Source organism: Oncorhynchus keta, chromosome 10 (genome assembly GCF_023373465.1).
Source record: "Oncorhynchus keta strain PuntledgeMale-10-30-2019 chromosome 10, Oket_V2, whole genome shotgun sequence".
NCBI lineage: Eukaryota > Metazoa > Chordata > Actinopteri > Salmoniformes > Salmonidae > Oncorhynchus > Oncorhynchus keta.
Window position 1 is genome coordinate 12,114,935 of NC_068430.1, and position 22,474 is coordinate 12,137,408.

The following is a 22,474-nucleotide window of genomic DNA, read 5'->3' on the forward strand; positions in this document are numbered from 1 at the left end:
AGAACAGAGAGCATGATTAAGATGGAGAGGTCAGAACAGAGAGCATGGTTAAGATGGAGAGGTCAGAACAGAGAGCATGGTTAAGATGGAGAGGTCAGAACAGAGAGCATGGTTAAGATGGAGAGGTCAGAACAGAGAGCATGATTAAGATGGAGAGGTCAGAACAGAGAGCATGATTAAGATGGAGAGGTCAGAACAGAGAGCATGGTTAAGATGGAGAGGTCAGAACAGAGAGCATGGTTAAGATGGAGAGTTCAGAACAGAGAGCATGATTAAGATGGAGAGGTCAGAACAGAGAGCATGGTTAAGATGGAGAGTTCAGAAGAGAGAGCATGATTAACATGGAGAGGTCAGAACAGAGAGCATGGTTAAGATGGAGAGGTCAGAACAGAGAGCATGGTTAAGATGGAGAGTTCAGAACAGAGAGCATGGTTAAGATGGAGGGTTCAGAACAGAGAGCATGATTAAGATGGAGGGTTCAGAACAGAGAGCATGGTTAAGATGGAGAGTTCAGAACAGAGAGCATGGTTAAGATGGAGAGTTCAGAACAGAGAGCATGGTTAAGATGGAGGGTTCAGAACAGAGAGCATGATTAAGATGGAGGGTTCAGAACAGAGAGCATGGTTAAGATGGAGAGGTCAGAACAGAGAGCATGGTTAAGATGGAGAGTTCAGAACAGAGAGCATGGTTAAGATGGAGAGGTCAGAACAGAGAGCATGGTTAACAAGGAGAGGTCAGAACAGAGAGCATGATTAAGATGGAGAGGTCAGAACAGAGAGCATGGTTAAGATGGAGAGGTCAGAACAGAGAGCATGGTTAAGATGGAGAGGTCAGAACAGAGAGCATGATTAACAAGGAGAGGTCAGAACAGAGAGCATGATTAAGATGGAGAGGTCAGAACAGAGAGCATGGTTAAGATGGAGAGGTCAGAACAGAGAGCATGGTTAACAAGGAGAGGTCAGAACAGAGAGCATGATTAAGATGGAGAGGTCAGAACAGAGAGCATGGTTAAGATGGAGAGTTCAGAACAGAGAGCATGGTTAAGATGGAGAGGTCAGAACAGAGAGCATGGTTAAGATGGAGAGTTCAGAACAGAGAGCATGATTAAGATGGAGAGGTCAGAACAGAGAGCATGGTTAAGATGGAGAGGTCAGAACAGAGAGCATGGTTAAGATGGAGAGGTCAGAACAGAGAGCATGGTTAACATGGAGAGGTCAGAACAGAGAGCATGGTTAAGATGGAGAGGTCAGAACAGAGAGCATGGTTAAGATGGAGAGGTCAGAACAGAGAGCATGGTTAAGATGGAGAGGTCAGAACAGAGAGCATGATTAAGATGGAGAGGTCAGAACAGAGAGCATGGTTAAGATGGAGAGGTCAGAACAGAGAGCATGGTTAAGATGGAGAGGTCAGAACAGAGAGCATGGTTAAGATGGAGAGTTCAGAACAGAGAGCATGATTAACATGGAGAGGTCAGAACAGAGAGCATGGTTAAGATGGAGGGTTCAGAACAGAGAGCATGGTTAAGATGGAGAGGTCAGAACAGAGAGCATGGTTAAGATGGAGAGGTCAGAACAGAGAGCATGGTTAAGATGGAGGGTTCAGAACAGAGAGCATGATTAACATGGAGAGGTCAGAACAGAGAGCATGGTTAAGATGGAGGGTTCAGAACAGAGAGCATGATTAACATGGAGAGGTCAGAACAGAGAGCATGGTTAAGATGGAGAGGTCAGAACAGAGAGCATGGTTAAGATGGAGAGTTCAGAACAGAGAGCATGGTTAAGATGGAGAGTTCAGAACAGAGAGCATGATTAAGATGGAGAGGTCAGAACAGAGAGCATGGTTAAGATGGAGAGGTCAGAACAGAGAGCATGGTTAAGATGGAGGGTTCAGAACAGAGAGCATGGTTAAGATGGAGAGGTCAGAACAGAGAGCATGGTTAAGATGGAGAGTTCAGAACAGAGAGCATGGTTAAGATGGAGAGTTCAGAACAGAGAGCATGGTTAAGATGGAGAGTTCAGAACAGAGAGCATGGTTAAGATGGAGAGTTCAGAACAGAGAGCATGGTTAAGATGGAGAGGTCAGAACAGAGAGCATGGTTAAGATGGAGAGTTCAGAACAGAGAGCATGGTTAAGATGGAGAGTTCAGAACAGAGAGCATGGTTAAGATGGAGAGGTCAGAACAGAGAGCATGATTAAGATGGAGGGTTCAGAACAGAGAGCATGGTTAAGATGGAGAGTTCAGAACAGAGAGCATGGTTAAGATGGAGGGTTCAGAACAGAGAGCATGGTTAAGATGGAGAGGTCAGAACAGAGAGCATGGTTAAGATGGAGAGGTCAGAACAGAGAGCATGGTTAAGATGGAGAGTTCAGAACAGAGAGCATGGTTAAGATGGAGAGTTCAGAACAGAGAGCATGGTTAAGATGGAGAGTTCAGAACAGAGAGCATGGTTAAGATGGAGAGTTCAGAACAGAGAGCATGGTTAAGATGGAGAGTTCAGAACAGAGAGCATGGTTAACATGGAGAGGTCAGAACAGAGAGCATGGTTAAGATGGAGGGTTCAGAACAGAGAGCATGGTTAACATGGAGAGGTCAGAACAGAACAGGGCTCCCTGGGTGAAGGCTGATGGACGGGAACGGCTGGGTGGGTCTGATGGACAGGTGGGTGGGTGAGATTCTCTCTGAGCCAAGCCAGAGGAAGAGAATGTGCAGCCATGCAAGGAGCCGTCCCCTCTGCTCCCATCCTCCCTCTCCTCTCCGCTCAGAACAGAGAGCATGGTTAAGATCTCTCAGAACAGAGCATGGGATGGGAGAGTCAGAACAGAGAGGGCATGATGGGAGAGGTCAGAACAACAGAGAGCATGGTTAAGATGGAGTCAGAACAGAGCATGGTTAAGATGGAGGGGTCTCTCCACTTTCCCCTCCCCTCCCATCCTCTCCTCTCCGCTCCTCTCTCCTCTCCTCCCCTCTACTTTCCCCTCCCCTCCCATCCTCTCCGCTCCTCTCTCCTCTCCTCCCCTCTACTTTCCTCTCCCCTCCCATCCTCTCCTCTCCTCTCTCCCCTCCCCTCCCATCCCCTCCCCTCCCCTCTCCACTTTCCCCTCCCCTCCCCTCCCATCCTCTCCTCTCCGCTCCTCTCCCATCTCTTTTGTTAATGATCCCTATGTCCTCTCTTCTCTCTCTCAGGTAGAGGAAGAGGAGCAGCGGGCTGTATCACACACGCCCCCTGGCTCTGAGCTGCAGTCGATTGTGATGCTAAACCACAGAGACGCTTTTCAGAAAAGCTGTTCCCCTCTGACAGTCAAGGACAATAGCAGCCGACTGCTGGGAAAATCCGGATTTGCTACAAGAGAGAAAACTTTGACTTCTGGGGAAATTAACTTGGTGGTGCGGGGGGGGGGGGGGGCTGGGAGAAGTTTGGTCAGGGATGGGACTCTGAGAAGTGGCAACTTTAGGATGGAATGGAAAGGGAAGGCAGTTTTCATGCAAGGCCATGTTAAATAGTAAACAGTAACAATTCTATAATTGTTTAAATGTGGAGATAACATTTAGTCAAGGCTTCGCTGTGAGAAAGACTCACTGTCTGTTCGGAATGTGACCCCGAGCTTCCGACCATTCTCGTCAGAACTTGACTGAACCTGGAGCCCCTGGAGAGAGAGAGAGAAAGAGAGAGAGGGGGATGGATGGATGGATGGATGGATGGATGGATGGATGGATGGAAAGACCACAAGAACAACTGGCAGACAGTGATACATATCAATACAACACAACCACGTTACCAACACTCAGATGCCACAAAATGAACCCCAACTAGGGAAAAAGACAAAGTCTGGGAAACTATAACACAGACCATTAAGCCCTGTTACTGTGAGGCCTATGGTAGTTCATTTGAATTTTTATTTGATTTATTTCGCCTATATGGATTGCTGGCTGACTGGATAGCTGGCTGGCTGATTGTATAGCTGGCTGACTGGATAGCTGGCTGGCTGATTGTATAGCTGGCTGACTGTATAGCTGGCTGGCTGATTGTATAGCTGGCTGGCTGGGTGTATAGCTGGCTGACTGGATAGCTGGCTGGCTGATTGTATAGCTGGCTGACTGGATAGCTGGCTGGCTGATTGTATAGCTGGCTGTGTGTGTAGCTGGCTGTGTGTATAGCTGGCTGGGTGGGTGTATAGTTGGCTGGGTGTATAGCTGGCTGACTGGATAGCTGGCTGGCTGATTGTATAGCTGGCTGACTATAGCTGGCTGGGTGGGTGTATAGTTGGCTGGGTGTATAGCTGGCTGACTGGATAGCTGGCTGGCTGACTGTATAGCTGGCTGACTGGATAGCTGGCTGGCTGACTGTATAGCTGGCTGACTGTATAGCTGGCTGGCTGGATATATACAGTTGGGCAAAAAAGTATTTATTGTTGTGCAAGTTCTCCCACTTTAAAATATGAGAGATGCCTGTAATTTTCATCATGGGTACACTTCAACTATGACAGACAAAATGAGAAAAAAATCCAGAAAATCACATTGTAGGATTTTTAATGAATTTATTTGCAAATTATGGTCACCAAACAAGCAAGATTTCTGGATCTCACAGACCTGTAACTTCTTTAAGAGGCTCCTCTGTCCTCCACTCGTTACCTGCATTAACGGCACCTGTTCAAACTTTTTATCAGTATAAAAGACACCTGTCCACAACCTCAAACAGTCACACTCCAAACTCCACTATGGCCAAGACCAAAGAGCTGTCAAAGGACACCAGAAACAAAATTGTAGACCTGCACCAGGCTGGGAAGACTGAATCTGCAATAGGTAAGCAGCTTGGTTTGAAGAAATCAACTGTGGGAGCAATTATTAGGAAATGGAAGACATACAAGACCACTGATAATCTCCCTCGATCTGGGGCTCCACGCAAGATCTCACCCCGTGGGGTCAAAATGAGCACAAGAACGGTGAGCAAAAATCCCAGAACCACACGGGGGGACCTAGTGAATGACCTGCAGAGAGCTGGGACCAAAGTAACAAAGCCTACCATCAGCAAGGGCATTGAAGACGAAACGTGGCTGGGTCTTTCAGCATGACAATGATCCCAAACACACTGCCTGGGCAACGCATTTCAAGGTCCTGGAGTGACCAAGCCAGTCTCCAGATCTCAACCACATAGAGAATCTTTGGAGGGAGTTGAAAGTCTGTGTTGCCCAGCAACAGCCCCAAAACATCACTGCCCGAGAGGAGATCTGCATGGAGGAATGGGCCAAAATACCAGCAACAGTGTGTGAAAACCTTGTGAAGACTTACAGAAAACATTTGACCTCTGTCATTGTTAACAAAGGGTATATAACAAACATTTTGTCTGTCATAGTTGAAGTGTACCTATGATGAAAATGACAGGCCTCTTATCTTTTTAAGTGGGAGAACTTGCACATTTGGTGGCTGACTAAATACTTTTTTGCCCCACTGTAGCTGGCTGACTGGATAGCTGGCTGGCTGGGTATATAGTTGGCTGACTGGATAACTGGCTGACTGGCTGTATAGCTGGCTGAGTGGATAACTGGCTGCCTGGGTGTATAGCTGTCTGACTGGCTGTATCGCTGTCTGACTGGATAACTGGCTGCCTGGGCGTATAGCTGGCTGACTGGATAACTGGCTGCCTGGGTGTATAGCTGGCTGACTGGATAACTGGCTGGCTGACTGGATAGCTGGCTGACTGGCTGTATAGCTGGCTGACTGGCTGTATAGCTGGCTGACTGGACAGTTGACTGGCTGACTGGCTGTATAGCTGGCTGACTGGCTGTATAGCTGGCTGACTGGACAGTTGACTGGCTGACTGGCTGTATAGCTGGCTGACTGGATAGCTGACTGGCTGTATAGCTGGCTGACTGGATAGCTGACTGGCTGTATAGCTGGCTGACTGGACAGTTGACTGGCTGACTGGCTGTATAGCTGGCTGACTGGCTGACTGGCTGTATAGCTGGCTGACTGGATAGCTGACTGGCTGACTGGCTGTATAGCTGGCTGGCTGGATAGCTGACTGACTGGATAGCTGACTGGCTGACTGGCTGTATAGCTGGCTGGCACTGGCAGCCTTGCATATCAGATATCTTCTCATTTCCATCATTCTATGTAAGAAAAGGAAGCCCTCATCTCTGAGACAACATGCCACAAAATGAACCCCAACTAGGGAAAAAGACAAAGTCTGGGAAACTATAACACAGTTAAGCCTTGTTACTGTGAGGCCTAAGTAGTTCAATTGAATTTAGATTTTATTTATTTCACCTATATTTAACTAGGCAAGTCAGTTAAGAAGAAATTCTTATTTACAATAACGGCATACTTGTAAAGCTCCCCCCGGCTAAACACTTCCCTAGCCCCGGACGATGCAGGGCAAAACCCTTCCCTAGCCCGGACGATGCAGGGCAAAACCCTTCCCTAGCCCGGACGATGCAGGGCAAAACCCTTCCCTAGCCCGGACGATGCAGGGCAAAACCCTTCCCTAGCCCGGACGATGCAGGGCAAAACCCTTCCCTAGCCCGGACGATGCAGGGCCAAACCCTTCCCTAGCCCGGACGATGCAGGGCAAAACCCTTCCCCCGCCCGGACGATGCAGGGCCAAACCCTTCCCCCGCCCGGACGATGCAGGGCCAAACCCTTCCCCCGCCCGGACGATGCAGGGCCAAATCCTTCCCTCGCCCGGACGATGCAGGGCCAAACCCTTCCCTCGCCCGGACGATGCAGGGCCAATTGTGCGCCACCCTATGGGACTCCCGATCACGGTCTGTTGCGATACTGTACAGCCCGGGATCTAACCCGGTTTAGACCGCATCGCAGTGCTAGATGCGTGTGAGTGAGTTCAAATCAAATGTTATTAGTCACATGTGCCAAATACAACAGGTATTCCAGTGAAATGCTTACAAGCCCTTAACCAACAGCGCAGTTAAAAAAAAATACATGTTAGGTGAAAAATAAGAAATAAAAGTAATAAATAATTAAAGAGCAGCAGTAAATAACAATAGCGAGGCTATATACAGGGGGTACCGGTACAGAGTCAATGTACCGGCTAGTCAGGGTAATTGAGGTAATATGTACATGAAGGTAGCAGCAGTGTAAAAGAAGGGGGCAGGGGGGGGTGGCAATGCAAATAGTCTGGGTAGCCCTCTGATTAGCTGTTCAGCAGCCTTATTGCTTGGGGGTAGAAGCTGTTAAGAAGCCTTTTGGACCTCGACTTAGCGCTCCGGTACCGCTTGCCGTGCGCCTTACTACATTTAATGGTGCAGAATTTTCAATGGTTTATTTATTCACCTACCAAATTGACAAAGACCTGAGTCCTAACTGGATATCAACATGTGCAACTTCATTTTTGCTCAAATCTTCCATTGACGTCAAGGCATGATTTATGTGAAATCTGCCTGTTTCTCTCCCCCTCTCAGGATGTGATTTATGTGAAATCTTCCTGTTTCTCTCCCCCTCTCAGGATGTGATTTATGTGAAATCTTCCTGTTTCTCTCCCCCTCTCAGGATGTGATTTATGTGAAATCTGCCTGTTTCTCTCCCACTCTCAGGATGTGATTTATGTGAAATCTGCCTGTTTCTCTCCCCCTCTCAGGATGTGATTTATGTGAAATCTGCCTGTTTCTCTCCCCCTCTCAGGATGTGATTTATGTGAAATCTGCCTGTTTCCTCAGGATGTGATTTATGTGAAATCTGCCTGTTTCTCTCCCCCTCTCAGGATGTGATTTATGTGAAATCTGCCTGTTTCTCTCCCCCTCTCAGGATGTGATTTATGTGAAATCTGCCTGTTTCTCTCCCCCTCTCAGGATGTGATTTATGTGAAATCTGCCTGTTTCTCTCCCCCTCTCAGGATGTGATTTATGTGAAATCTGCCTGTTTCTCTCCCCCTCTCAGGATGTGATTTATGTGAAATCTGCCTGTTTCTCTCCCCCTCTCAGGATGTGATTTATGTGAAATCTGCCTGTTTCTCTCCCCCTCTCAGGATGTGATTTATGTGAAATCTTCCTGTTTCTCTCCCCCTCTCTCAGGATGTGATTTATGTGAAATCTGCCTGTTTCTCTCCCACTCTCAGGATGTGATTTATGTGAAATCTGCCTGTTTCTCTCCCCTCTCAGGATGTGATTTATGTGAAATCTGCCTGTTTCCTGGATGTGATTTATGTGAAATCTGCCTGTTTCTCCCCTCTCAGGATGTGATTTATGTGAAATCTGCCTGTTTCTCTCCCACTCTCAGGATGTGATTTATGTGAAATCTGCCTGTTTCTCTCCCCCTCTCAGGATGTGATTCATGTGAAATCTGCCTGTTTCTCTCCCCCTCTCAGGATGTGATTTATGTGAAATCTGCCTGTTTCTCTCCCCCTCTCAGGATGTGTATTGATGAGGCCCCCAACCAGTTCAAACCCCGCTCCCCCCATCAACACACACACACAAACTCCCACCTCTCCCTGCCCGAGTCACCGACCTGCACCTCCAGATGTTTGTGCTTGAAGTGAAGCAGAAAGAGGGGGAGCGGCTAGAGACTAGACCACCATGGCTGAACAGGAGGAGCCATCAGATGAGGTATCCACCATCCTCATCACTCACTTCCCTGTGCTTTCAACCCAAACATTACCTATTCATCACACGAGGTCATATAACACGGTCTTCGTCTCTTAAACAGGTTCTCCCATATTTCAACACACTCTTTTCCCCCCACTCTATTCCTTTCCGTCTCTCTGTCTACCACGTTGGGCTAAAAACACACCCGTAGTCTTACTTACAGGGAGAAAAAACCTGACAATATTTGGGGTCAAACGAATGTTGCTCAAGGCATTTTCAAAGTGTTAGAAGACACATTTTCTGAGGAAGTTACCTAGCTGGCTACTAACTAAACTAAATGTTTACTGCTACAGAGAGGAAGGCGGGATCTCCCCAATCTCTCATTTAGCAGGGGAATGAAGTGTCGGAGCGGTGCCTTGAGCTTGTACTAATGGGCTGCCGGGCCTGCCGTCCTGGAGTTTAACACCCTGCTCTCAGCAGGAGGCTGGTCACACACACACACCTGCAACAGGGCCTCACCACCCGCCACACCTGTATCCAATCAGCAGGCTGTAAGCCCCCTGACCACAGTATCACACCTTTGGAACAGGCCATGGTGTGTGTGTGTGTGTGTGTGTGTGTGTGTGTGTGTGTGTGTGTGTGTGTGTGTGTGTGTGTGTGTGTGTGTGTGTGTGTGTGTGTGTGTGTGTGTGTGTGTGTGTGTGTGTGTGTGTGTGTGTGTGTGTTTAGGGGGGGTTTGACATAACACCTCCTAATAAGCCTGCTACAAGTTGTACGACACCCACCCTCCCTCCCTACACAATGGCCTTTTACAGCCCCCATATACAGGCCAGGCCTTTGTTCCTGTTACTACAGGATGCTGGTTTGGTGCCTGCCTGCCTGCCTGCCTGCCTGCCTGGCTGCCTGGCTGCCAGGGAGAGGGAAGACTCCAGCACTCCTTCCCTTCCTTCTGATTGATGTCCTCCCCCTCTCCTCTTCTCTCTCCCTCTTCTCCCCGTGTGTCAAATGGCCTCAAGAATCAACTAGCATCTTTAAAACTTCAAATGCACAGTTTCGGGTGAGAGGGGCTGGCATGGTGGTGGTGGTGTGGTGCCAATAACTGTCTGCATCCCACGTGGCAGATGAACGGGCATTCAAGTTGTTGGCTGAGCATGAGCAGGAGGGTCAGGCCTCGGTCACAAAGCTCTCTGAATATTATAGGGTTATAGAGGACACAGGGGGCTCGGCCGGGCAGGACTAATAACATATTAACCATACTCTCTGGAGTTGGGAGGGGGAGGAGGACAAGAAGGAATGGAGAGGAAATGAGAGGAGAGGAAAGGAGAAGAAAGGAGAGGAAAGGAAGGGAAAGGAGAGGAAAGGAGATGAAAGGAGAGGATAAGAAAGGAGAGGAAAGGAGAGGAAAGGAGATGAAAGGAGAGGAAAGGGGGTTATTTGGTCTTCTTGGATCAACTGGTAAAGTTTACCTACACTTCCTACTGAAATAGTTCTGATCATAATAAAAATGATTATTAATAGGAGGGACCCACTACTTTACATGGTGTAGGGGAGGGACCCACTACTTTACATGGTGTAGGGGTGGGACCCACTACTTTACATGGTGTATGGGTGGGACCCACTACTTTACATGGTGTAGGGGGGGGGACCCACTACTTTACATGGTGTAGGGGTGGGACCCACTACTTTACATGGTGTATGGGTGGGACCCACTACTTTACATGGTGTATGGGTGGGACCCACTACTTTACATGGTGTATGGGTGGGACCCACTACTTTACATGGTGTATGGGTGGGACCCACTACTTTACATGGTGCAGGGTGGGACCCACTACTTTACATGGTGTCGGGGTGGGACCCACTACTTTACATGGTGTAGGGAGGGACCCACTACTTTACATGGTGTCGGGGTGGGACTCACTACTTTACATGGTGTCGGGGTGGGACTCACTACTTTACATGGTGTCGGGGTGGGACTCACTACTTTACATGGTGTCGGGGTGGGACTCACTACTTTACATGGTGTCGGGGTGGGACTCACTACTTTACATGGTGTAGGGGTGGGACCCACTACTTTACATGGTGTATGGGTGGGACCCACTACTTTACATGGTGTAGGGGTGGGACCCACTACTTTACATGGTGTAGGGGGACCCACTACTTTACATGGTGTATGGGTGGGACCCACTACTTTACATGGTGTAGGGGTGGGACCCACTACTTTACATGGTGTAGGGGTGGGACCCACTACTTTACATGGTGTAGGGGTGGGACCCACTACTTTACATGGTGTAGGGGTGGGACCCACTACTTTACATGGTGTAGGGGAGGGACCCACTACTTTACATGGTGTAGGGGTGGGACCCACTACTTTACATGGTGTATGGGTGGGACCCACTACTTTACATGGTGTAGGGGGGGGGGGACCCACTACTTTACATGGTGTAGGGGTGGGACCCACTACTTTACATGGTGTATGGGTGGGACCCACTACTTTACATGGTGTATGGGTGGGACCCACTACTTTACATGGTGTATGGGTGGGACCCACTACTTTACATGGTGCAGGGTGGGACCCACTACTTTACATGGTGTCGGGGTGGGACCCACTACTTTACATGGTGTAGGGAGGGACCCACTACTTTATATGGTGTCGGGGTGGGACTCACTACTTTACATGGTGTCGGGGTGGGACTCACTACTTTACATGGTGTCGGGGTGGGACTCACTACTTTACATGGTGTCGGGGTGGGACTCACTACTTTACATGGTGTAGGGGTGGGACCCACTACTTTACATGGTGTATGGGTGGGACCCACTACTTTACATGGTGTAGGGGTGGGACACACTACTTTACATGGTGTAGGGGGGGGGGACCCACTACTTTACATGGTGTATGGGTGGGACCCACTACTTTACATGGTGTAGGGGTGGGACCCACTACTTTACATGGTGTAGGGGTGGGACCCACTACTTTACATGGTGTAGGGGTGGGACCCACTACTTTACATGGTGTAGGGGTGGGACCCACTACTTTACATGGTGTAGGGGTGGGACCCACTACTTTACATGGTGTAGGGGTGGGACCCACTACTTTACATGGTGTAGGGGTGGGACCCACTACTTTACATGGTGTAGGGGTGGGACCCACTACTCTACATGGTGTAGGGGTGGGACCCACTACTTTACATGGTGTAGGGGTGGGACCCACTACTTTACATGGTGTAGGGGTGGGACCCACTACTTTACATGGTGTAGGGGTGGGACCCACTACTTTACATGGTGTAGGGGTGGGACCCACTACTTTACATGGTGTAGGGGGACCCACTACTTTACATGGTGTAGGGGGGGGACCCACTACTTTACATGGTGTAGGGGGGGGACCCACTACTTTACATGGTGTATGGGTGGGACCCACTACTTTACATGGTGTAGGGGGGGGACCCATGTCATCCACTTAAATAGGACTCCTAGATACTACTGAATGAGTTAAGAGAGAGAAAACAGGCAGGTGGTGTTATTGAAATAAAGACATGTTTCTAGCTCCAAGACAACTTTTCAGGATTTACATTATTTGCTCCGAATGTTTATTGTATTATTATCTATAGCCAGGAAGAAATCACCAGAAATGTGAGCAGAAATTCATCTTCCCTGACCTGGATCCTGTTTGAACTACCCGAGGCAGCTCTATTCATCCCAGGGGCTGCACACAAACCCTGACGCCGGAGAAGAGGTAGAAGGAGTGGGGCCTAGTCAGACTCAGGAGGCGTGCATCCCATCCACTGTTTCTGAGTATATTACTCACTAACGTTCAGTCCCTGGACAATAAAGTAGACAAGCTCGGGGCAAGAATCTCCTTCCAGAGAGACATCGGGGCCTGTGACATACTCTGTTTAATGTAACTCGAGTCCTTTTGTTCTCCTGATCTGAAATACCTTACCATCAAATGCCAACCGCATTATCTCCCAAGATAATTTTCTTCAGTCATCGTCACTGCTGTGTATATTCCCCCCCAAGCCAACACCACAATGGCTCAAGGCACTTCACTATGTGCAAACTGGAAACCGCATATCCTGAATCAGCATTTATTGTAGCCGGAGACTTTAATAAAGGGAATCTGAACAACTTTCCTGTGCTACACGCGCAACACGGACCCTGGATCATTGCTACTCTCTCTTCCGGGACAGATGTATGTAAGCCCCCCTTTGGCAAATCAGATCCCACCTCCATTCTGCTTCTCCCAAAGTATAGGCAGAAACTTAAAACAGGAAGCTCCCATGGTAAGGACTGTTCAACTTTGGTCTGACCAATCAGAATCTTTGCTACAAGATGGTATTGATCACGCGGACTGGGACATTTTTCGAGTCACCTCTGAGAATAGTATCGATGTATACGTGACTATGACTTGGTTCATCAGGAAGTGCATAGAGGATGTTGTTCCCACTGTGACGATTACAACTTATCCAGATCAAAAACCGTGGATCAAAAACCGTGCATTAGTGCAAAGGTGAAAGTTTGAACCACCACATTTAACCATGACAAGGTGACTGGGAACATGGACCTGTACAAACAGACCATGACAAGGTGACTGAGAACATGGACCTGTACAAACAGACCATGACAAGGTGACTGGGAACATGGACCTGTACAAACAGACCATGACAAGGTGACTGGGAACATGGACCTGTACAAACAGACCATGACAAGGTGACTGGGAACATGGACCTGTACAAACAGACCATGACAAGGTGACTGAGAACATGGACCTGTACAAACAGACCATGACAAGGTGACTGGGAACATGGACCTGTACAAACAGACCATGACAAGGTGACTGAGAACATGGACCTGTACAAACAGACCATGACAAGGTGACTGGGAACATGGACCTGTACAAACAGACCATGACAAGGTGACTGGGAACATGGACCTGTACAAACAGACCATGACAAGGTGACTGGGAACATGGACCTGTACAAACAGACCATGACAAGGTGACTGAGAACATGGACCTGTACAAACAGACCATGACAAGGTGACTGAGAACATGGACCTGTACAAACAGACCATGACAAGGTGACTGAGAACATGGACCTGTACAAACAGACCATGACAAGGTGACTGAGAACATGGACCTGTACAAACAGACCATGACAAGGTGACTGGGAACATGGACCTGTACAAACAGACCATGACAAGGTGACTGGGAACATGGACCTGTACAAACAGACCATCTACAACGTCCGTAAGGCAATCAGAGGCAAAATAACAGTACAAGGACAAAGCTGAGTTGCAATTTCAGATCATTGCCATTGCACTGCCCTATTCCACCTGGACAAGAAGAATACCTATGTAAGAATGCTGTTCATCAACTACAGCTCAGCCTTCAACCCCCTAGTGCCTCCATGCTCATCACTAAGCTCATGGCCCTGGGTCTGAACCCCTCTTGTGCAACTGGGTCCTGCATTTCCTGACGGGCCGACTCCAACTGGTGAAGGTAGGCAACCACACCTCCGCCACACTGATTCTCAATACGGGGGCCATACATGGGGTGCAGACTCAGCCCCCTCCTGTACTCCCTATTCACCCATGTGACAGTGATAGGCCTGATTACCAAAAACAATGAGACAGCCTACAGGGAGGATGTGAGAGCCCTGGCAGAGTGGTGCCAGGAAAATAACCTCTCCCTTAGCGTCAACAAAATGAAGGAGCTGCACGTGGACTACACGAGACAGCAGAGAGAGAGAGCACGCTCCCATCCACATTGATGGGGCAGCAGTGAAGGGTCAAAAGCTTAAAGTTCCTCTGTGTGCACATCAATTAAGACCTGAAATGGTCCCTCCACCCTAGCCCCCCGACACAAACTACCGCAGCATAAATACTGGAGGCTGAGACAGGAGGGGTAAGGAGACACTGTGGCCCCGTCAGACGATACCCCTGGACAGGGCCAAAAAGGCAGGATATAGCCCCACCCACTTTGCCAAAGCACAGCCCCACACCACTAGAGGGATGTCTTCAACCACCAACTTACCATCCTGAGACAAGGCCGAGTATAGCCCACGAAGATCTCCCCCACGGCACAACCCAAGGTGACTGTCTTGTGACCGTAGTGTACGTATAGGTATGTACAGCAGGACCAAATCGGAAAGATAGGTAGGAGCAAGCCCAAGTAATGCTTTGTAGGTTAGCAGTAAAACCTTGAAATCAGCCCTTGCCTTAACAGGAGCCAGTGTAGAGAGGCTAGCACTGGAGTAATATGATCATATTTTTGTTGGTTCTAGTTAAGATTATGGCAGCCATATTTAGCACTAACTGAAGTTTATTTAGTGCTTTATCCAGATAGCCGAAAAGTAGAGCGTTGCAGTAGTCTAATCTAGAGGTAACAAAAGCATGGATACATTTTTCCGCATCATTTTTGGACAGAAAGTTTCTGATTTTTTGCAATGTTACACAGATGGAAAAACCTGTCCTTGAAACAGTCTTGATATGTTCGTCAAAAGAGAGATCAGGGTCCAGAGTAATGCAGAGGTCCTTCACAGTTTTATTTGAGACGACTAGACAACCACACAGATTAATTGTCAGATTCAACAGAAGATCTCTTTGTTTCTTGGGACCTAGAACAAGCATCGCTGTTTTGTCCAAGTTTAAAAGTAGAACATTTTTCCGCAATCCACTTCCTTATGTCTGAAACACAGGCTTCCAAGGAGGGCAATTTCAGGGCTTCACCATGGTTCATCGAAATGTCCAGCTGTGTGTCATCCACATAGCAGTAAAAATTAGCATTATGTTTCTGAATGAAATATATAATGAAAACAATAGTGGTCCTAAAACTGACACTTGAAGGCCCCCAAAATTTACAGTTGATTTGTCAGAGGACCAGGCCACCCACAGACACAAACATATCTTTCCGACAGATAAGATCTAAACCGGGCCAGAACTTGTCCGTGTAGACCAATTTGGGTTTCCAATTACTCCAAAAGAATGTGGTGATCGATGGTATCAAAAACAGCACTAAGGTCTAGGAGCACGAGGACAGCTGCAGAGCCTCGGTCTGACATTATTAAAAGGTCATTTACCACCTTCACGCAGTACAATCTCAGTGCTATGGTGGGGTCTAAAACCAGACTGAAGCATTTCGTATACATTGTTTGTTTTCTTGAAGGCAGTGATTTGCCGTGCAACAGCTTTTTATTTTTATTTTGAGAGGAATGGGAGATTCAATATAGGCCGATAGTTTTTAATATTTTCTGGGTCAATGTTTGGCTTTTTCAAGAGAGGCTTTATTACTGCCACTTTTAGTGAGTTTGGTACACATCCAGTGGATAGAGAGCTGTTTATTATGTTCAAGGTATTACTGCAATGTTGGAGCTCGAAACAAAATAATTTAGCTGCACCTGCGATAACATCTGTAAACCTGTGTACGTGACCAATAAAGTTTGATTTGACACTCATGCGACACTCAACCTGCACCACCATGCAGACAATATTTGGGCTTTAGAAGAGCTTTGTATGCCTTTGTCCAGTACAGGGCATAATGATAAGGAGTGTGCAGCCTCTCAGCAGCAGATAGAGAGCAGGACCTGCAGTCTGTCTATGGGCCAGACCTGGGTTCAAATACTATTTGCTTTAGCCTGTCTGGAGTGTGCAGGTGGGCAGGGTTTGCAGCTTTGAGACTTTTCTATTTGATCTACTGCGACAGACAAGCTCAACCAAGCACAGCTGAAGTATTTTAAATGATTTCAAATAGAATTTGAACCCAGGTCTGCTATGGGCGTCCTCCTCCCCAACTGCCTGAACCAGACATATCTGAACCAGACATATCTGAACCAGACATATCTGAACCAGACATATCTGAACCAGGTGTTCCTTCCTGCTCTTCTCTCAATAATAACAATAATTATATAATCTGCAGCACACACACACACACCAGACTTCTTCCCGAACCCATCTGCCCAGAAAGACCTTTCAAGTTGCTTGTTCGGTTTGGGGAACATGTGCGTCTCTCACCCTCATTGAATTTCATTAAACACAGGCCCCTATGCTAAGTACACTCTCTAGGACTGAAGTTTAGTTGGCCAAAATTATAGTGTAGTTAATGGCCAAGAGATACATTGTTTGTTGGTTGGTCACAGTTGCTCAAAGTGTTCAAAGGAGCCAGGATGATTAAAGAAGACTTGTTTTTCTTTCTGGCATCCTATAACCTCACAACATGTGTAATTAGTTGAAGAGGAACAGAGCAGATCCAGCAGAGTTACAAGTAGTTCTCTTTAAATAGACTATTAACCGCACAACATATGGAGACAACTCCACACAAACCAGCTACAAATGTTAAAAGAAATCTGTAAAAAAGGCAACTATTTGTTTGATCCCCCGCCACTGCTCTGCCCCCCCATCTCTACACCCCCTTGGCCCTCATCCTTACATCCAACCCACTCTTCTCCTGAATTTTCCACCCTTTTCATTTTTTTTTTTTTGGGGGAATACATGTTACACCATCATCTGTCATTTGATGAATAGAATGCAGACCTCGTTGCGACTTCCCAAACACTGATTAATTACACTTAAATTACAACTTACCCCTAGGGTGGAATAGATGGAGAGGAAGGAGAATGACGGAGGGTAGTAGGAGGAGAGGGGGTAGGTAGGAGAGAGAGGAAGGAGAACGACGGAGGGTAGGAGGAGGAGAGGGGGTAGGTAGGAGAGAGAGGAAGGAGAATAGGGGGTAGGTAGGAGAGAGAGGAAGGAGAATGACGGAGGGTAGTAGGAGGAGAGGGGGTAGGTAGGAGAGAGAGGAAGGAGAACGACGGAGGGTAGGAGGAGGAGAGGGGGTAGGTAGGAGAGAGAGGAAGGAGAATGACGGAGGGTAGTAGGAGGAGAGGGGGCAGGTAGGAGAGAGAGGAAGGAGAACGACGGAGGGTAGGAGGAGGAGAGGGGGCAGGTAGAAGAGAGAGGAAGGAGAACGACTGAGGGTAGTAGGAAGAGAGGGGGTAGGTAGGAGAGAGAGGAAGGAGAATGATGGAGGGTAGTAGGAGGAGAGGGGGTAGGTAGGAGAGAGAGGAAGGAGAATGACAGAGGGTAGTAGGAGGAGAGGGGGTAGGTAGGAGAGAGAGGAAGGAGAATGACGGAGGGTAGTAGGAGGAGAGGGGGTAGGTAGGAGAGAGAGGAAGGAAGGAAGGAGGTAGGGAGGGAGATAGGAAAGTTAGTTGGGGGGTGGGGACTTGGTCTTAATCAACCACTAACATTTTGGACGTATAGTATGTGTTGTAAGGTTCAACTAATCCCATTCGACCTATAGCTACGAATCCCCCTACCTTTGAAAAGTGACAGGAAAGACCTTGTTTGTGGAACCATTCCAGGTGAGAGACATGGTTGTTTATCAGAAATAAAAACAGACAACACACATATCAAAAGAGATTTAAAATGTTAAAAAAAAAACATGAATAAAATGCCATTTTTAGCATCTGTGAAATATCAATTACACGGCTTATCAAACATGTATTTGAATGCAGTCAAAGCAATATCTCTATACATGGCATTAGACAGTTGTGGATATCGAAAGAGATTTGGTAGGTACAAACAAAAAAAGATTTAAAGATTTATATATGTTTTTCAAATTAAAATTGTGTCACTCTAAAAAGAACTAGAGGTAAAATATAAGCAATGACAGCCCAGCTGGGGCTGTAACCCTGGCTGTGATTCTTACAGTGTTATCATCTGATCAGTCTGCTGAGAGAGATGTCATTTCCATTCAAAAGGACCCATGAGCAACAACATGTATAGTTCATAGGTCAAATTGGGTGTCAAATTAAAAGTTATTATATTTATTAAGGCTTATATACACTGAGTATTCAAAACATCTGCTCTTTCCATGAAATAGACTGACCAGGTGATCCCTTATTGATGTCACTTGTTAAATCCACTTCAATCAGTGTAGATGAAGGGGTGGAGACAGGTTAAAGAAGGATTTTTAAGCCTTGAGACAATTGACAAATGGATTGTGCATGTGTGTCATTCAGAGGGTGAATGGGCAAGACAAAAAATGTAAGTGCCTTTGAACGGGGTATGGTAGCCGGTGCCAGGTGCACCGATTTGTGTCAAGAACTGCAGCACTGCAGTTTCCGTGTGTATCAATAATTGTTCACCACCCAAAGGACAGTCAGTACATGTTAGAAACACATTTGGCAACGATTACAGCTGTGAGTCTTTTTGGGTAAGTCTCTAACAGTCATTACAGCTGTGAGTCTTTTTGGGTAAGTCTCTAAGAGTCATTATAGCTGTGAGTCTTTTTGGGTAAGTCTCTAACAGTCATTACAGCTGTGAGTCTTTTTGGGTAAGTCTCTAACAGTCATTACAGCTGTGAGTCTTTTTGGGTAAGTCTCTAACAGTCATTACAGCTGTGAGTCTTTTTGGGTAAGTCTCTAAGAGTCATTACAGCTGTGAGTCTTTTTGGGTAAGTCTCTAACAGTCATTACAGCTGTGAGTCTTTTTGGGTAAGTCTCTAAGAGTCATTATAGCTGTGAGTCTTTTTGGGTAAGTCTCTAAAAGTTTTGCACACCTGGGTTGCACAATATTTGCTCATTATTCTTTAAGAAATTATTCAAGCTTTGTCAAGTTGGCTGTTGATCAGTGCTAGAAAGCCATTTTCATGTTTTGCCATAGATTTTCAAGCTGATTTGAGTCAAAACTGTAACTACGTCTCTCAGGAAAATTCGCCTTGGTAAGCAACTCCAGTTTGGCCTTGTGTTTTGGGTTATTGTCCAGCTGAAAGGTGAATGAAGAGTGGAACTCAGTGATGTGTTGTGTTGGATTTGCCCCAAACATAACACTTTGTATTTTGAACAAAAAGTTAAGTAATATTGTGGCACAGAAATTAAGTGCCTTGTTCACTACTCGATTGAGGGACCTTACAGATAATTGTATGTGTGCGGTACAGAGACAGGGTAGTCATAACAAATGTTAGCCACTATTATTGAACACAGAATGAGTCCATGCAACGTATGTGACTTGTTAAGCAGATTTTTTCACCTGAACTTATTTAGTCTTGCCATAACGAAGGGGTTGAATACTTATTGACTCAAGACATTTCAAGTTATCAGAGGCAGGTAGCCTAGCGGTTAAGCGTGTTGGGCCTGTAACCAAAAGGTCACTGGTTCAAATCCCAAAGCTGGGAAAATGTAAACATCTGTTGTTCTACCCATGAGCAAGAAAGTTAATTCAGCAAAAACAACTGCTGTCGATTAAGGCTCCTCTCTGATTTAGAGGGGTTAAATGTGGAAGCCATATTTTTGTTGAATGCATTCAGCTGTGCAATTTGTATCATTCATTTATCAATTTATTACATTCAAAAATGTTCTACGAACAACATTCCTATTTGACATGATGGGTTATTGTGTTCAGATCAGTGACACAATTGAATCAATTTTAAATTCAGGCTGTAGCATAACAAAATGTGGAAAAAGTCAAAGCGGTGTGAATACTTTCTGAACACACTGTAATTTTAAATTTTACCAGGCAAGTCAGTCTTATTTTCAATGACGGCCTGGGAACAGTGGGTTAACTGCCTGTTCAGGGGCAGAACGACAGAGTTGTACCTTGTCAGCTCGGGGGTTTGAACTCGCAACCTTCCGGTTACTAGTCCAACGCTCTAACCACTAGGCTACGCTGCCGCCACGGTAGTAACCAGTGTGTAGAATAATACCCAGATATGCAAAGGAGGATATTGCATATCTATATCTTTGTGTACTTACTTAGGGCACATCACCATGAAGAGAATGTCATTCATATCAATAATTATGCATTTCTGTATAGTACAAATCAGGGACCCATGATGAAATTATTTTACTGCCATTCCGTTACCGGGTGTAAACCCACTTCACTTACTGTAGTTCAATAACCAAAATATTGTGAACAAAAATAAATGCAACAATTTCAAAGATTTTACTAAATTACATTCATTAGGCACTAATCTATGGATTTCACATGACTGGGAATACAGATATGCATCTGTTGGTCACACATACATTAAAAAAAGATAGGGCTGTAGATCAGAAAACCAGTCAGTATCTGGTGTGACCACCGTTTGCCTCATGCAGCGTGACACATCTCCTTCACATAGAGTTGATCAGGCTGTTGCTTGTGGCCTGTGGAATGTTGACCCACTCCGCTTCAATACCTGTGTGAAGTTGCTGTATATTGGTTGGAACTGGAACACGCTGTCATACACGTCGATCCAGAGCATCCCAAACATGCTCAATGTGTGACATGTCTGGTGAGTATGCAGGCCATGGAAGGACTGGGACATTTTCAACTTCCAGGAATTGTGTAGAGGTCCTTGCGGCGTGGGGGCGTGCATTTTCATGCTGAAACATGAGGTGATGTGGCGGATGAATGGCACGACAATGGGCCTGAGGATCTATTCTCGGTATCTCTGTGCATTCAAACAGCCATCGATAAAATTGTGTTTGTTGTCTGTAGCTTATTCCTGCTCATACCATAACGCCACCAGTCTTTTCACAACGTTGACATCAGCAAACTGCTCGCCCACACGATGCCATACATGTGGTCTGAGGTTGTGAGGCCAAGTTGGACGTATTGTTTTGGACGTACAAATTCTCTAAAATGACATTGGAGGTGGCTTATGGTTGAGAAATTAACATGTAGTTTTCTGGCAACAGCTCCTGTGGACTTTCCTGCAGTCTTGTTGCACGCTCCCTCATCTGTGGCATTGTGTTGTGTGACAAAACTGCACATTTTAGCATGGCCTCTTATTGTCCCCAGCACAAGGTGCACCTCGGTAATGATCATGCCGTTTAAATCAGCTTCTTGATATGCCACACCTATCAGGTGGATGGATCTTCTTGGCAAAGGAGAAATGCTCATTTGTGCAAAATATTTGAGAGAAATAAGCTTTTTGTGCATATGGAACATTCCTGGGATCATTTACTTCAGCTCATTAAACATGGGACCAACACTTTACACATTGCGTTTATATTTTTGTTCAGTGTAGATTTTTTTCAAAGTCGATGTGTGATGTCATAGCTGACACCCCATTCTTTCGGCAGAAACCTTTGAATCAAGCAGATATCTACAGCAACAGTTTTGAGAAAACGTGGACACAAACGTGGACACTACCAAACTTCTGTTACCAAACTTCTGTTACCAAACTTCCCATCTGCACAGTTCTTCCAGTAAATGTGTTTCTGTAAAAATGTCGGTGGAAATTGTTAAAAGTAGTCCCTGAGTTGTATGGTTTGTGAAACTTTTAAATCAATGTTTTTTGTTTGGCACACATTTTAAGTGAAAAACCAGAGTCTCAGTTACCGTGGTACTGTTATCCCAGAGGGAGAGGCTGAAATTAACTGGTCATAGAGTGAAGTGGGTTTGTTTGTTTTTCTTTTTGTCCAACAAATCACCAGGAACACAAAACAACAAACGGAGAAAGAACGAGAGTATGCAACATTTGATTACTCTCACACTTGGGATTGTTTGATTAAATAATGGAAGGTTAAACTGTGTGTTTATTTAGGATAAATAATCATAGAAGATTATGCCTGAGGGTAGGTGGGGCTGAAGGGTCCTTCTTATGGGATGCTTAACAAGAGTTCTAGAGGAGAAATTGGGATTATGTGGCTTGAAAGCTGAATAGTGGACAGTTCACACATTGTAGATACTTCTGGTACCGAGTCTTTCAAACAGATATTTACCCAGGCTGTCTTGGTATGATAATTCCACCACTAACTCTACCCATACAACCCCTAACCCAGCCCCTACCATAGATGACCATGCTGGTTTCAGCGCTCCCCCTAACCCTTCCTTAACTATATTTTAGCCCCATCCCAACCCCTACCCCAGTGGTCTGTTATTCGTCATTGTTCTTCCTCTAACCCCAGACCCAGCTCTTTTCTACCATCATGGTTCTTCACCTAACCCCAGCCCCAGCCCC

General features: G+C 46.4%; 1 protein-coding gene and 1 long non-coding RNA gene across 3 annotated transcripts in view; both read right to left on the reverse strand.

The window, feature by feature from the left end:
- The window catches only part of il17rd (interleukin 17 receptor D), a 76,578-nt gene that overhangs the window by 40,203 nt on the left and 13,901 nt on the right, over positions 1-22,474 (reverse strand). For both annotated transcript variants that reach the window (XM_052526495.1, XM_052526496.1), the window contains exon 2: positions 3,579-3,645. In XM_052526495.1, coding sequence (XP_052382455.1) covers positions 3,579-3,645 — 67 coding nt within the window. The remainder of the gene's footprint in view (positions 1-3,578; positions 3,646-22,474) is intronic.
- On the reverse strand, positions 13,109-13,963 carry LOC127932119 (uncharacterized). The gene is made up of 3 exons (XR_008144146.1): positions 13,709-13,963; positions 13,299-13,626; positions 13,109-13,257 (listed from the first exon to the last, which is right to left on the reverse strand). It is a non-coding gene; the product is annotated as an uncharacterized LOC127932119 (long non-coding RNA).